Source organism: Babylonia areolata, chromosome 21 (genome assembly GCF_041734735.1).
Source record: "Babylonia areolata isolate BAREFJ2019XMU chromosome 21, ASM4173473v1, whole genome shotgun sequence".
Classification (NCBI taxonomy): domain Eukaryota; kingdom Metazoa; phylum Mollusca; class Gastropoda; order Neogastropoda; family Buccinidae; genus Babylonia; species Babylonia areolata.
This window is the reverse complement of record NC_134896.1, coordinates 33579080-33593800: the sequence shown is the minus strand read 5'-3', so window position 1 is coordinate 33593800 and position 14721 is coordinate 33579080. Positions and strand designations below refer to the sequence as shown.

The 14721-nt window shown below is 44.3% G+C and overlaps 2 protein-coding genes across 2 annotated transcripts in view; one reads left to right on the top strand and one right to left on the bottom strand.

Moving 5' to 3' along the window:
* LOC143296227 (tubulin-specific chaperone C-like) overlaps nucleotides 1-14721 on the bottom strand; it is a 282909-nt gene that overhangs the window by 196034 nt on the left and 72154 nt on the right. The window lies entirely within an intron of this gene.
* On the top strand, nucleotides 11435-12664 carry LOC143296610 (galanin receptor type 3-like). Its single transcript, XM_076608639.1, has one exon. It carries the CDS (start codon nucleotides 11435-11437, stop codon nucleotides 12662-12664), a length of 1230 nt encoding a protein of 409 aa, XP_076464754.1.

Here is a 14721-nt window from a genome sequence, read left to right as displayed (position 1 = left end):
ACAGCTAACAAAAGACAACCAGTCCATCAAAACACAGCTAGGGTCAATAAACTCTTAGATAAAAAAAAAATCTAAACCGGAAGAGAAGAAAGGTGTGACATCATCCACACAAACACCCTCTGAGATTCAGGACAAACCTACAAGAGTAGATGTAAGCACAGAAACAGACACAATTCCTTTCCATCAAACCGCCCCAAGTCATGATACTGTAGCTAAGCCCTCTGTTTTACCAGAGACCTGTGCACGGGCGGAATTCCAGATAGTGACACCACCCCCTAAACACTGTCCTCCTCGTGAAAACAGACCGGACAGTACATCAGCCCCCTCTTCTGATTACAATGACGAACCTGGAAACTCTTTTCATTGCCCACTTTCCACATCTAACCCTTTCTCTGTGCTCTCGAGTGCAGAGTATAGCATCCCAGCTGACGCGGTCCCTCCTGTAGATAGAGTTACCATGGTGAATAGTAAACCAACAACCAAAGCTCTGTCAACAACTCCCCAAGAAACACTGAACAGCATGTCGATTCCAGACAAAGCAACTATACTTCTAATTGGTGACTCTGTCATTCGTTTCATCAACGCCAGGCGGTTAGCGCCCCATCAGGCCTATTTATTTAAAATATGTGTTCCGGGAATGTGTGTTGAAGACCTCTGCAACTGGCTTAATGCATTACCTGTTACTCCAAATCTGGAAGACGTGCTCATTCATGTTGGCATACATTCCTGTTCATCAGGTCCTGTGTCAACCGACACTTAGACTAAACTAATCCTGTTATGTCGAAATAAATTCCCAGAGGCAAACATCACTTGAACAACATCATCCTTCCCTCGAACCGTAACCTTCAAATCACATGTGACCAACAAAAAGTCCTTTACATCAATAATTTTCCAACATTCGCACCAAACACCAAACTTTACAGCAGTGTAAAACACCCTAATGCCAGAGGAACTGCTCTTCTGGCTGCAAATTTTTAAAATACGTGGCGGACAGGTGTCGGTTGACACAGGACCTGATGACCAGGAATGTGAAAACACCCACAGGACTGACAAAGAGCGGAACGATAGAAATATTCCACTGCGTAAGGATCATTCCTCTGCTTATCATTCACAGGCAGAATTGAGGCGAACACAACAAGCTGACGTAACTGGCGATGCACGTGATCAGGTTTTTGAGCAACCATTTCCACCCATACAATCCAGTGATCATTTCCCTCCTCTTACTCCAAGCTTAAATAGTAGGAGAACACCAGTCTTACATTCCAGTCAGTAACCCCCTTGCTGAAACAAGATTATCAGAACATATGTCAGACTTTGACCTAACCATGCCTGGATATAATGTCGTTTGTAAGGATCCTTTCGATCCAAAGGAAACGGGCTTCCTTTTTTATGTTCATGAATATTTCAGATTCAAAAGAATTGAATCACTCAAAAACCACCATGTTGAATTAGTATGGATCCAGGTACACTTTAAAAAAATCGGAACCGTTTCTTATAGGCTTTATCTATAGGAATCCTGCAGAGCACTTTGACTGGCTGGATAAGTTAATGATGGAAGACGCTTCTCTACTCTCAAATGAAATTATTTTATTGGGTGACTTTAATATTGATTTACTGAAATGTAATTTTAACTGGAAACAAACATACGAGTCCTTTCATCTCAATCAGTTAATCGACAAACCAACACGAATCACTCGCACTTCAAAAACACTCATCGACCACATATATACAACTTCCACAAAGACTATCTCTGAAATATGCACTCCAACCTTTGGCTGTAGCAACCACTTTCCAGTTTGTATCACATGGTCTAAAAAAGGAATCAAGATACCTACCAAAAAACTGTCACAAAGTTATTACATACAGAAGTAATTCAAAATTTGACCCAGAATCATTCTTGATGGACCTGATGAACTCTCCTATGTCTCTCGTTTGCCAATTTACTGATCCAGATGAAGCGTTTGAAATATGGTATCATAATTTCCTCAACATTTACAACAAACACGCCCCATTCAAAACTAAACGTGTAAAAAAAACAGTATAAAAAAGCCGTGGATAACGAGAGACATAGAAGACGCCATCGATTTCAGATATTTTCTTTTATCAACTGGAACCCGAGAAGATTTTCAAAAACAAAGAAATGCAGCAAATAACTTGAAACGTCTAGCGAAAAAGAAATATTTTCAAAAGTTGATCACTTCTAAGTCTGACAGTAAGTCTTTGTGGAAAGCCACATATCAATTGAATACTAAGAATAGAGCCACACAAATTACATCACTTACAGACATATCCACAGATAAACACTAACACATTTCTATAACATAGCTACTTCAATTATAAAATCAGACAAATCAAACCTTAACTCTCTAGATGCTCTGTTAGAATTCTGTCAATCGAAAAATATTTCATCCACACTAGATATTCCTTTGATATGTGTACATGAAGTTTATAATGCCCTGATCCATTTAAAACAAACAAGTACAAGAAGTTTTGATGGCACAGACTGAAAAATATTAAAACTCTCAGCTCCTATAATAGCAGAATCCCTTACATTCATATACAATTTAAGTATTACAAACAATAAGATTCCCAAAACGCTTAAAACTGCTAAAGTTATTCCTGTATATAAGAATGGCGATCGCTCTGAACCTTCAAACTACAGACGAATTTCTATTTTGCCAGTATTATCAAAACCCTTGAAATATCATATAAATAAACATATTCTTAAGCATTTTAATAATTTTGACTTGTTCCATCCAAATCAGTCTGGATTTAGAGCAAATCACTCATGTCATTCTGCACTAACAAATTTAGTAGATCAATGGCTTACTAACATTAATAATAATGAAATTACTATAGCTCTTGTTGTTGACTTTATGAAGGCTTTTGGTGTGATTTATCATTCTCTCCTGAAAAAAAAGAAAAGATTTATGGCTTGTCTTTGAATACATTAGAACTTATCTCATCTTTTCTCTCTGAAAGAAAACAACTTGTGTTCACAAATCGTTCAAAATCAATGTTATTACCAATTAACTATGGTGTACCTCAAGGTTCTGTTTTGGGACCTATCTTATTTTCTGCATATATTAATGGCCTACCTTTATCCATCAAGACACCATGTGAAATGTTTGCTGATGACACCACCATTCATTCTAGTCATACTAACATGTGTACCGTGTCTCTTTCTCTTCAGGAAAGTATTGACCAATTGATTGAATGGTCCGACCTAAACCACACGTGTCTCCATCCTAAAAAAAATTTAAAAAATAAAAAATAAAAAAAAAGCAAAATTCCTAATAATCACAACAAAGCAAAAATGTCAAAATATGTCCATAAACTGTTCGCCTATTTTCATCAAAGGCGATAAGATTGAAGAAGTGGACCACCATAATATCATTGGCATCACTATCGATAATAATTTGTCATGGTCGCATCATATTTCTCTGTTATGCAAACAGTTATCAAAAAAAATCTATCAACTGTCTAAAAATTAAACACTTTTTGGATCTTCACTATCGAAAACTATTTGTCAGTGCTTATATAGAATCACACATTAACCCTTTCACCGCCAGTCAATTTAGATTACAAAATTCCCTTGTGGTATAAACACAGAAAAGACAGTGGCTAAGAATAGCTGGGGATTCCCCCTGCGATGAATTGAAAATATGGCCTATCCTACCATCGAACATTAAGAGCAGTAGGTTCATGGATAACAGACCAATGAATGGTCACATTTCAGTGACATGGGTCCTCTACCACGCCTGTGCAAAAAAATGCGAGCGAAAGGGTTAACTATGCTTCGACAGTGTGGGATTCGGCGAGTGACAGTATTAGAAAGCCTCTATTGAGTCTGCACAGAAGAGCTGTAAAATTGATTCTTTTAAAATCTTCATCATTGACTGTATCTGATTATAAAGCTCGATATCCTCCCACTGAAAACAAAACTTCTATGTAACAAAGGCCTATTTATGTTCAAAATCATGTCTGGATTTGCTCCCCCCCTCACTAAAGAATAAATTTGTAACCAACACTCATCGTCATGTTCATAAAGTTATGATACCACTTCCAAGGATCGATCTTTTTAAATCTAGTCTGTCTTATTCAGGGGGCTGCTTTTGGAATGAAATGTTATCCTGCCTCAATGTAAACACTGTAAAAAGCATCCCTAACTTTAAAAATATATATCGTGCACATTTATTGAAAAGCATGTGATTATATGACACATATCAATTATAAACAACAAACATGTATAGATTGTCAATATATACACGCCTCTCTCCTCCCCTGTCAGTCTCTCTCTATGTCTGTCTCCACTGTCACTGTCACTATATCTGTCTGTTCAGTCAGCCTCCCATTCCTTTTTTTCCCCCTCTCTTCACCTTGTCCATTCTTCTTTCTGCTCTCCACCACGCCCCTACCCTATTGTCCTCGTTGTTATTCATCTAGGACAATAGGGTAAGGGCGTGCTTGCAAAAGCCACCCTTCCCAGCATCTTCACCATCCTGATGCAGTCCCAGCTTCGCTGGGCTGGACACGTGGCGCGCATGCCAGACCATCGGCTGCCCAAAAGGCTCTTCTATGGCGAGCTGCAACAAGGGAAGAGATCACATGGAGGTCAGAAGAAGCACTTCAGAGATACTCTGAAAGTCTGAAACCCTGACTCCTGGGAGGAATCTGCAGTGGACCGTGACAAATGGCGCGCTGCTGTGCACAAAGGCGCCAAGTTGTGCGAGGCCAACAGGACTGCTGCAGCTGTTCAGAAGAGGCAGGCCAGAAAGTCACGGGCAAACAATGATATGCCTGTCTTTGTCTGCCGCAACTGTCAGCGAACTTTTCGTGCGCAGATTGGACTATTCAGACATCTGCGCAATCACAGATAGACTCATGAGCATCCCCCGCCACCACCACCCTCCCCCCATCCCCCAGCTGGATGACAACGATGGTCATCATCGATCTCGATGGACACACACCACCACCCTATTGTCCTCGTTGTTATTCATCTATCGCGATATTGTATTGTTACATGTTTAAGTTTGCACACGTTTATGTAATTTTGACATTGGTGTTGTGAATTGACTCTCGCTTTTTTTTCCTTCTCAGTTATTATTCTTGCCCAGAGGGCCGGATGTTAACAAGTACTTTGTGCTTACTCCTTTACCCTCGTAAAATAAAATTTTGTTCGTTCGTTCGTTCGTTCTTCCCCCTTCTGTCTCTCCTCCGTCTGTTAAACTGATAGGTGAAGGAGAACAAGAGACATTTGTGCTTGTTTACTTTCTTGCACTTGTATTGCAGGTGAAGGCAGCTTGTTGTTCAGAATAGTTCATACCTTGTGCACATTTACTTTCCAGAACTTGTATGTGAAGACCACTTCCTAAGGTTTGCTGTTCAGAACTTTTGATGCATTGTACACTTTCACTTTCTGGAACGAATATTACAGACCTGAACATGTTTTTTTCAGGTCGGCTAGATAACACACGTTCTTCCTTTTTTTTAAGAGAAACGTTTAGAAAGTATAGGGTGACTGTTTTTGCCATTTATTTTGTAGAACTATCTCTAGTTCGGCTTTGATGTTCTTGCATTTTTTGTCGGCATTCTGTCAGTCATTTTGGTGTGTCGAATAAATCTGCACTTGACTCGAGCGTGTGTGTGTGTGTGTGTGTGTGTGTGTGTGTGTGTGTGTGTGTGTGTGTGTGTGTGTGTGTGTGTGTGTGTTAGTATGAGAGAGAGAAAGAGAGACAGAGTGTGTGTGTGTGTGTGTGTGTGTGTGTGTGTTAGTATGAGCGTGAGAAAGAGAGAGAGAGAAAGAGAGAGAGAGAGAGAGAGTGTGTGTGTGTGTGTGTGTGTGTGTGTGTGTATGTGTGTGTGTGTGTGTGTGTTGTATATGCTTGTGCATGTCCGTGGGTGAGAGAGAGATATGTACAGAACAAAATCATTACTGATGATATCACACATACACTGATGTGCTTTTCTTCATCCAGTCATTGTAATATCTATCTATCTATATATGTATATATATATATATATATATATATATATATATATATATACGTGTGTGTGTGTGTGTGTTTGCATATAGGGTCTATACTGCACAATACTGTGTGATAAAGGCATACCACACTGGTGTTGTTGTCTTTGAATTCGGAACATGACAGTCTGTGTGAAAGGGAGAGACGGCCAACTAGACAGACAGACATGTGGACAGACAGACGATAGAAGACAGACAGAAAGACAAACAACGTGTGATCGCTGCCCCGCGGTTAGGAATGACCATTGAAGTCGCCCAATAGCAAAACACGGCCCAGGGAGTTCACAAACGAGGTTAACCAGTTCTTGCCTAGCCTGGCAATTGTAACTGAGGGAGGTCATTAAAAGCAAAACGACCTGATTGTTTCATGCACAATTATTCTAGCTGCATCTGCGTGGACAGAAGTGTGAGGATCAATGGACAATCTAGGAGAGACTGATGAACAAATAATCAAACACCACCCGCGAACCTCTCTTGTGTAGGCCGAGCTGCTTTGTGTAGTATGTTATACCCAGACAGAGAGAGTGAACTTCTCTCTTTGAAAAACACCAGCACTGAAAAAATTGGAAACTCCCGGTGATTAGCGATGATACCTCTCACATTCCCCAGGACAGCATTAATTTAACTCTCTCCATACGAACGGCGAAAAAGACGACGTTAACAGCGTTTCACCCCAGTTACCATCATCAAATTATTGCAAGCGGAAGGCTCTTATACTCAAGAGGTGAATGTTGACAAAGAATACCACAATGTTAACAAAGAATACCACAATTCTGACGACGGAAGCTAAAGGTTGAGTCATTCCGAGGGGTTTGTGTAGATGAGAAGAGAGGACTGGCCGTACTGAGTGAGTTAATCGTGTTAAAATTCAAGTGAAAGGTGTCTCACGCGTCCACATCCGCATCATCGTCTGACGGCGCAGCGAAGTGGTTAGCCGTCACAAGATGTCTTCCTGCTCTTTTAGGTCTGCGTCCAGGACTGCTGGCGCCTTTCTTTGTTCCTGCTGGCCGCCGTTCTTTCTCTGTTTCTGGACCTTGCGATTGGAATGAACTTCCTTTTTCGCTTCGTCAAGTCTCCACACTCAGCTCTTTCAAGTCTGGCCTTAAAACCCACCTCTTCCCAAAATAGCCTCCCTTGCCTGCCCTTCCTTGTCTTTAGTTTCTGCAGATTTAGAGTTATGCATGCGTGTGAATGACTGGTGCGAAAGCGCTTTGATTTGTCTCTGCACAAGATCCAGCGCTATATAAATACCATTATTATTATTTTTTTTTATTATTATTATTATTATTTTCTACACTTTGTTTCTAGTAGTTTAGGGTTGACGGCCTTCTCCGCCACCTCCTACACCTCTAGCGGTCTCGACCTCTCAAGCCTAGTAGAGCTTCCACCCCCAGTTGGTTTAGATGTATGGGGGTGGTGAGGGGGGTTTCCACCTCCTCAGCCAGCTGACAGCGTTGACAACCAAGAACAACTCGCTTGTTGCCGTGCGTTTTTTTTTTTTTTACGTGCGCAAGACGCATGCTGCACAGGGAGGGGACCTCGGTTTACCTACCTTCTCACCCCTGAAGACATGCAGACCATCGCACAACTCCCAGTGGAAGACGCGGAAGAGTGATGAAAAGTCACTCCTGGTTCCTTCAAAGAATCGAACCCCCGGACCCTCGCATCCTCGTCGGGCGGTGCCTGCCACTCGGCCACCCGCTCCACTGCAGTGCAACTCGTTCCCCACCCCCCTCCCTCCTTCCCTTCCGCTCCCCCATCCCCACCCCCCACCCACCCCGTCAGCACTGCCAACAGTTTTCAGGAGTTTACTCGTGGTTCAGCTTTCCGCTCGACATCACGGACAAACACTCACCGCTCCCCCGAATGCTGATCTCAGTGCTGGATCTCAACCGTGTCGTGGTGAACGACCTTCACACACAGGGCATAGCAGTGTGACACGGAGAGAATGATATATATATATTAGTTGTTTTTGTGTCTGGAGCACTGAACTACATCGCATTAATCTTCAGAGAACGAATGCAGGCTTGAATGACCAGAGCAGTCAGCTGTGTTGAAAAGTCAGTCAGACAGGGAGAGAAGGAGGAGGAATTCCGTTTGATGTTTCGTTAAACACGCTGGTGATTGTAGACATTTTGTTAAAGTATTCATTCTTTACGTTTGAATGTTATCGTTTAAAAGGTAGGAGAGGAGGAGGAGGTGGGGGGGGGGGGTGAGATGAATGGTGAGTTGGGGGAAACTGAGTAGATGGAGGAGGCTGGACAGTCTGAAAGTAACGAGACCTGTATAGTATTTGATATTTGTCGCTCAACTGTTACGCTGTGGAGGCGTTTAAATAATGAGGTTGACAAACCATAAAAGGGGAATGTTTGCTTGAACGGATGTGTGTGTGTGTGTGTGTGTGTGTGTGTGTGTGTGTGTGTGTGTGTGTGTGTGAGTGTGCATGTGTGGTGTGTGTATGTGTGTGCTAAGATACTGTCACTGCCTGCCTGCCAGCCTGTCTGTCTGTCTGTGTGTCTGTCTCTCTCTCTGTCTCTGTCTCTCGATGCACTTGTGTGTGTGTGTGTGTGTGTGTGTGTGTGTGTGTGTGTGTGTGTGCGTGTGCGTTCGCTCTGTGTTTGTATGCGTGTGGATGCATGTTTGGGTGTAAGTCACTTATCAACGCTTCTCTCTTTGAAAACCAAATTGAAAACCCACCTTAACTGACCTTTGGATGTGACGAAGCACAGTTGGCTGTTTGTTTGCTTCCTCCCACTGCTCCACGCCACTTTTCACCACCTCTGTTGAAATCATGTAGCGTGTGTGTCTATGGGTGGGTGTTGGTATGCTCTTGTGTGTGTGTGTGTGTGCGCGCGAGCGCGCGCGCGCGCGTGTGTATGTGTGTGTGTGTGTGTGCTCTATGTGCGCGTGCACGTGCATGTGCGTGTGTGTATGTGTGTGCTCCATGTGCGCGCGCACGTGCATGTGTGTGTGCGTGTGTAGGGCATATTGTGTGCCTTTGTGTGTGTGTGTGCGCGCGCGCGCGATTGTTCATATCTGCAGTTTGCAGTATTGTGTCAGTGTATATAGATATATACACTTTTTTCTTTGTTTCTTTTCATGTGCTGTGGTATGCTATTGTGCACTATTGTAAATGTATTGTTTCATGTGAGGCGCGCGCGCGCATGTGTGTGTGTGTGGTGTGTGTGTGTGAGTGTGTGTGTGTGTGTGTATGTGCGTGTGTGTGTGTGATTATGAGACAGAAACAAAGAGAGGTAGAGAGACAAAAGTTCATGGTCAGACAGTGACACCCTCACCCCCCACGCCCCCACCCCCCCACCCTTCCACCCCTCACTTTTCACAACTCCACCCATTGATTGAAGTGATCGCTTGCAGCTGATGTCAACAACAGCACTGCTGGTTATAACGAGCATTATCGACTGGCTTTGCATGACGCTGGAATAAATGATTTGGTGGTGGTGACAGTGGTGATGACAGTGGTTGTGGTGGTGGTGGATGTGGTGGTGGTGGTGGTGGTGTGTGGGGTATGGTGTGTGTGTGTGTGTGTGTGTGTGTGTGTGTGTACTTCTGTGGGTCGATGCTACTGTTATGGTGTGTGTATTTGTGTGTTTGCGCGCGCGCGCGCGAGCGTGTGTATGTGTGTGTATCTGTGTGCTTGTTTATATCGTTTCTACAGTGCGTGTGCGGGCGTGCATGTCAGCGTGCGTGTGGGTGTATGTGTGTGTACGTGTGCGTGCATGTGAATGTGTGCGTGCGTGCGTGTGTGTGTGTGTGAGTGTGTGTGCGTGTGCGTGCGTGCGCACGCGCGCGTATGTGTGTGTGTGTGCCTGTTCATGTGTGTGTGTGTGTGTGCGTGTGCGTGCGTGAGTATGTGCATGTGTGTGTACTTATATATACATGTGTGTGTATGTATCTGTCTGTGTCTGTGTGCGTCTCTCTGTGTGTTTTGAAAACTTTTCCCTCGTCGTGTGGAATAATCAATTCTTGGTCTTCTAATTATCGGATGATTTTTATGTTGTTTATCATGCCGCCCGCTTTAATATAAAGTTTAATTGGTCCTTTCCTCGATAAAGTGATTTTTTTTCTTCACAAACAAGCCCGAAAGAGAAAGATATAAAAGAACGTCTAATTGGCTTACTTCAAGTCATTCCAGACTGCACATATTCAAATACCATACCTTTCGCTGGTAAAAGTCATCTAATTGTGATTACATATGGAAGAAAGTCTTCTACCACAGAAGCAAAAGTTTGAACTTTCAGTGGTTTCACGTCAGTTTCCTCGGCTAAACAGTTTGGACTGAAATGTACACGAAAGTTTCAACTTTTCATTCCGAAACTTAGTTCTGTAACACTACACCTCTTTGCATTTTTATCGTGTACGTTTATAGAAGTTTTCCCCAGTTGTAAAAGTGTTTGGCTGCACGTAAACTGATGATGAAAACAATCATGTACATCGTCGTTAACCCAGCAGCTGTTTCTTCTTCTTCTTCGTTCATGGGCTGAAACTCCCCTGTTCACTCGTATGTACACGAGTGGGCTTTTACGTGCATGACCGTTTTTTTCCCGCCATGTAGGAAGCCATACTCCGTTTTCTGGGTTGTGCATGCTGAGTATGTTCTTGTTTCTAACACCCACCGAACGCTGACATGGATTACAGGATCTATAACGTGCGTACTTGATCTTCTGCTTGTGCATACACACGAAGGGGATTCAGGAATAAGCAGGTCTGCACATATGTTGACTTGGCAGATCGGAATAATCTCCAAACTTTACCCACCAGGCGCCGTTACCGAGATTCGAACCCGGAACCCTCAGATTGAAAGTTCAACGCTTTAACAACTCGGCTATTGCGCCCGTCCAGCAACTGTTTAAACACATGCTTAAGTCTGTAAAACGTTTACCTGACGATTAAACACGTGATTTATCACTTGTCAGTTTACAACTGAGTAACCTTATGAACTGAATAATTGCATACACATGAATGAACTGGACATTGTGGTTAATGCCATCAGCGTCTCTGGTCATTACTTTTTTTCTTTCTTTTTTTTTTTACAGATGGTGAAGAATTACTTATTTACTTACTCACTTAATAATCCTTCGCTCCGCCAGGAGTATAAGACGCCAGCAAATCGTCTTCGGTTATTTCGGTCTTGTCTGGTTATTTCGGTCTTGAGCAAGCCGTCAGATCTCGTTCCTGGTCTTGCCTGCTGTTTTCATTTCCTCTTCCACAGTTCTTCATGGTAAATGATAGGAGCACAGAAAGGACTCACCTGACAGACTATTGGATCAACAACAGCTAGTTAACAGGTTCTTTTGAGAACACCTTACAACAAAACATTGAAGTTTAGTTTTCTGTGAATCATTCCGAGCTTCTTCTTTTATTTTTTAGGACAATTGTACCACGTGTACCATGCAGTCACCTCCAGTGCTCAATAGTGTTACGACTGTTACCTGTCCTCCACTTCTCTGTGATTATGTCATAGGCACTTCCAACAGCTCCAGCCAGGATGATATTCTGGCCGAGTCTTCGCGGGTGAGTTTCCAAGATGTTCTGGAAAGCATGGTGGACTACCGAGTGTCCGTGGCGGCGTGGCGGTACTGCCCCCCTGTCATCCTGACCCTGGGAACGGTGGGCAACGTGATGACGCTGTGGGTGCTGGGGGAGCCTCCCGGCAGAACCTCCTCCATGCCCCTCTACTTCACGGCCCTGGCCCTGTCGGACCTCACCCTACTCTACACGGGCCTGCTCAGAAACTGGGTCAAGTACGCCTTCCACCTGGACCTCCGTGATACTCACCCCGCCGTGTGCAAGGTCCACATTTTCTTGGTGTACGTCACGGGCGTGACGTCAGCGTGGTTCCTGATCATGATGACGACACAGCGCGCGTTGTCCGTTCTGTGGCCGCACAAAACGAGACCGCTGCGCAGTCGGCGAACGGCGTTCGTCGCAATCGGTGTCATCGTAATGCTGAGCTGCTTGCTCAACGCCCACAACCTGTACGGCTACGATCTGCGCTACTATCCGGACTACGGGCGTTTCTACTGCGACTACCTGAACCCCGACTACGAACGCTTCGCGCGCGGGCCTTGGCCGTGGGTGGACATGGCCCTGTCCTCCCTCCTGCCGTTCTGCCTCCTGTTGGCCGGCAACAGTCTGCTCATGTGGAAGGTGACCTCCTCCGTAGGGGACGTCAAGAAACTGACGTCCACCGGACAGGGCTCTCGTGAGGCTGTCAGTCAGAGGCGGAGGATGTCCACGTCCCTCAACCTCACCCTCGTTATCCTCTCCGCCACCTTCTTCCTGCTCACCTCGCCCGTCTGCCTGTACCTCATCCTGGACCACTACTTCCGTTTCGATCTGATGGGGGATGGGAGTGCGAGGCACGTGGCGGCCACCCACCTGGGCTGGGCCCTGACCAACCTCCTGTGGTACACCAATAGTGCCGTCAACTTCTACCTGTACTGCCTGACCGGCTCCAGGTTCCGGGCACAGGTGTGGCAGTGTCTGTGTTGTGTCAGGTGGTCGGCCGGGGAAATGAAGAAGGGGGTGGGGGTGGTGAGAGCGACATCTGTAGCGATTGCGCAGCAGCCTCGTCACTCTCCACTCAGCGAGGGATCCGAGAGTGCGTTTCACATGTGAAGGAATCAGTCTGTTGAAAAAGTAACGATTTAGACATGTTTCAGTTTCAGTTTCAGTTTCTCAAGGAGGCGTCACTGCGTTCGGACAAATCCATACACGCTACACCACATCTGTTGAGCAGATGCCTGACCAGCAGCATAACCCAACGCGCTTAGTCAGGCCTTGAGTGCATGCTTACATATTTGTGTACCTATGAAAGTGGATTTCATTTTACGTAATTTCGCCAGAGGACAACACTCTCGTTGCCATGGGTTCTTTTTCAGTGCGCCAAGTGCGTGCTGCACACGGGACCTCGGTTTATCGTCTCATCCGAAAGACTAGACGCTCAGTTTGATTTTCCAGTCAAACTTAGGAGAAAGGGCGAGAGCGGGATTCGAACCCACACCCTCACGGACTCTCTGTATTGGCAGCTGAGCGTCTTAACCATTCTGCCACCTTCCTTCCTTTAGACATGTAATCATAAGAGTAGGAGATATACAGAGAGGGACAGATAGAACGAGACAGGGACAGTGAGAGACAGAAACAGAGAGGGAGAGAGACGCTCACCGTCTTGACGCTTTGACACTTAAAATCTCATTGGCCATGAGGTCCTTATGACATGGGTGAATGCGTCAACATAATTTCATTGTATAACAAACCATTATAATAAACGAATGAAATGGTTAAAGCAAATAATGAAACAAAACAAAGTTCCTTCTTTGAAGAAAATGATAGCAGCCAACACATTGACTACGTTCATTCATCTATCAATGCACCATCCAACAAATTCCAATACTGGCTACAGAGGTATATTATCAAACTATCTGACCACACAGTTAGTGTATGCTTGTAGCGCTTTTTGCCTAATCTGCATAGCTTCTAATATAAATTTTGCCATTGAGATTTTCATCTCGTCATCTTCTGATGTTAACATATTAAACGGATCTTTTCTGTTTGTAAAACAAATCATTTCTTTTTGTAACTTTTCCAAAAACCACACACTTCGAAAGACAGAGAGAGAGAGAGAGGGGATGTGTGTGTGTGTGTGTGTGTGTGTGTGTGTGTGTGTGTGTGTGTGTGTGTGTCTGTGTGTCTGTGTCTGTGTGTCTGTGTGTATGTGTGTGTGTGAATGACGTTTAAACTCGTTGTTGTGGTTTTCCAGTTCATCTAGGATAGGTACTGGAATCTTCCTGGTGCATCTAATAGGCCAAAAGAAGGGATTGGAGCCTGATTATGCTCACCTGGGAAAGTGTTGGATTTGCGTCAGCTTAATACATTGTGGGCAGCAGTATAAAAAATAAAAAATTAAAAAAATATAAAAAAAGCTTCGTCACACCTCTCGTTTTGTTGTTGTTGTTGTTGTTGTTTATTTGCTTTTTGTATTTGCCCCCCCCCCCCCCCCCCCCCGCCCCCCAAGAGACCCCACCACCCCTTCCGTCTTTAGGAATAGGTATGTCTTGGTTTTCCTCAATCTGTCTATAACACGAGTTGTGTCTCGCTTTTGCTCTGTGTGTGTGTGTAATATCATGTCAGTTTGTCTTTCATGACTCTTGGTAACAACGTGATGCCCACCAGCGTTGTTTTGTGGACAGACTGAGCCGAGATACTGCATCCTAATCGCTTGCAACACGAAGCAGATTTTGATTCCACCCCTCGTGGAGAAAACAGAACAAACTGTTCAGAACCCTTTAACTCTCTCCATATGAACGGCGAAAGAGACGACGTTAACAGCGTTTCACCCCAATTACCACCATCAAAATATTACAAGCGGAAGGCTCTTATACTGAAGAGGTGAATGTTGACAAAGGATACCACAATTCTGACGACGGAAGCTAAAGGTGTGGTCGTTGAGACACCCACTGGTAATTGGGGTGAAACGCTGTTAACGTCGTTTCTTTCGCCGTTCGTATGGAGAGAGTTAAACACGCTTTCAGTATGTTCCAAGTTTCGTCACCATCACAGCTTCTCCAGCCTGCACTATCACAAATCACGGCACGTGTGTGTGATAGATAGCCAGGTGGCTAGGTCGTTATCTGAATTTTCGATCTGAGGATCCTGGGTTTGTATCTTGGTAGCGG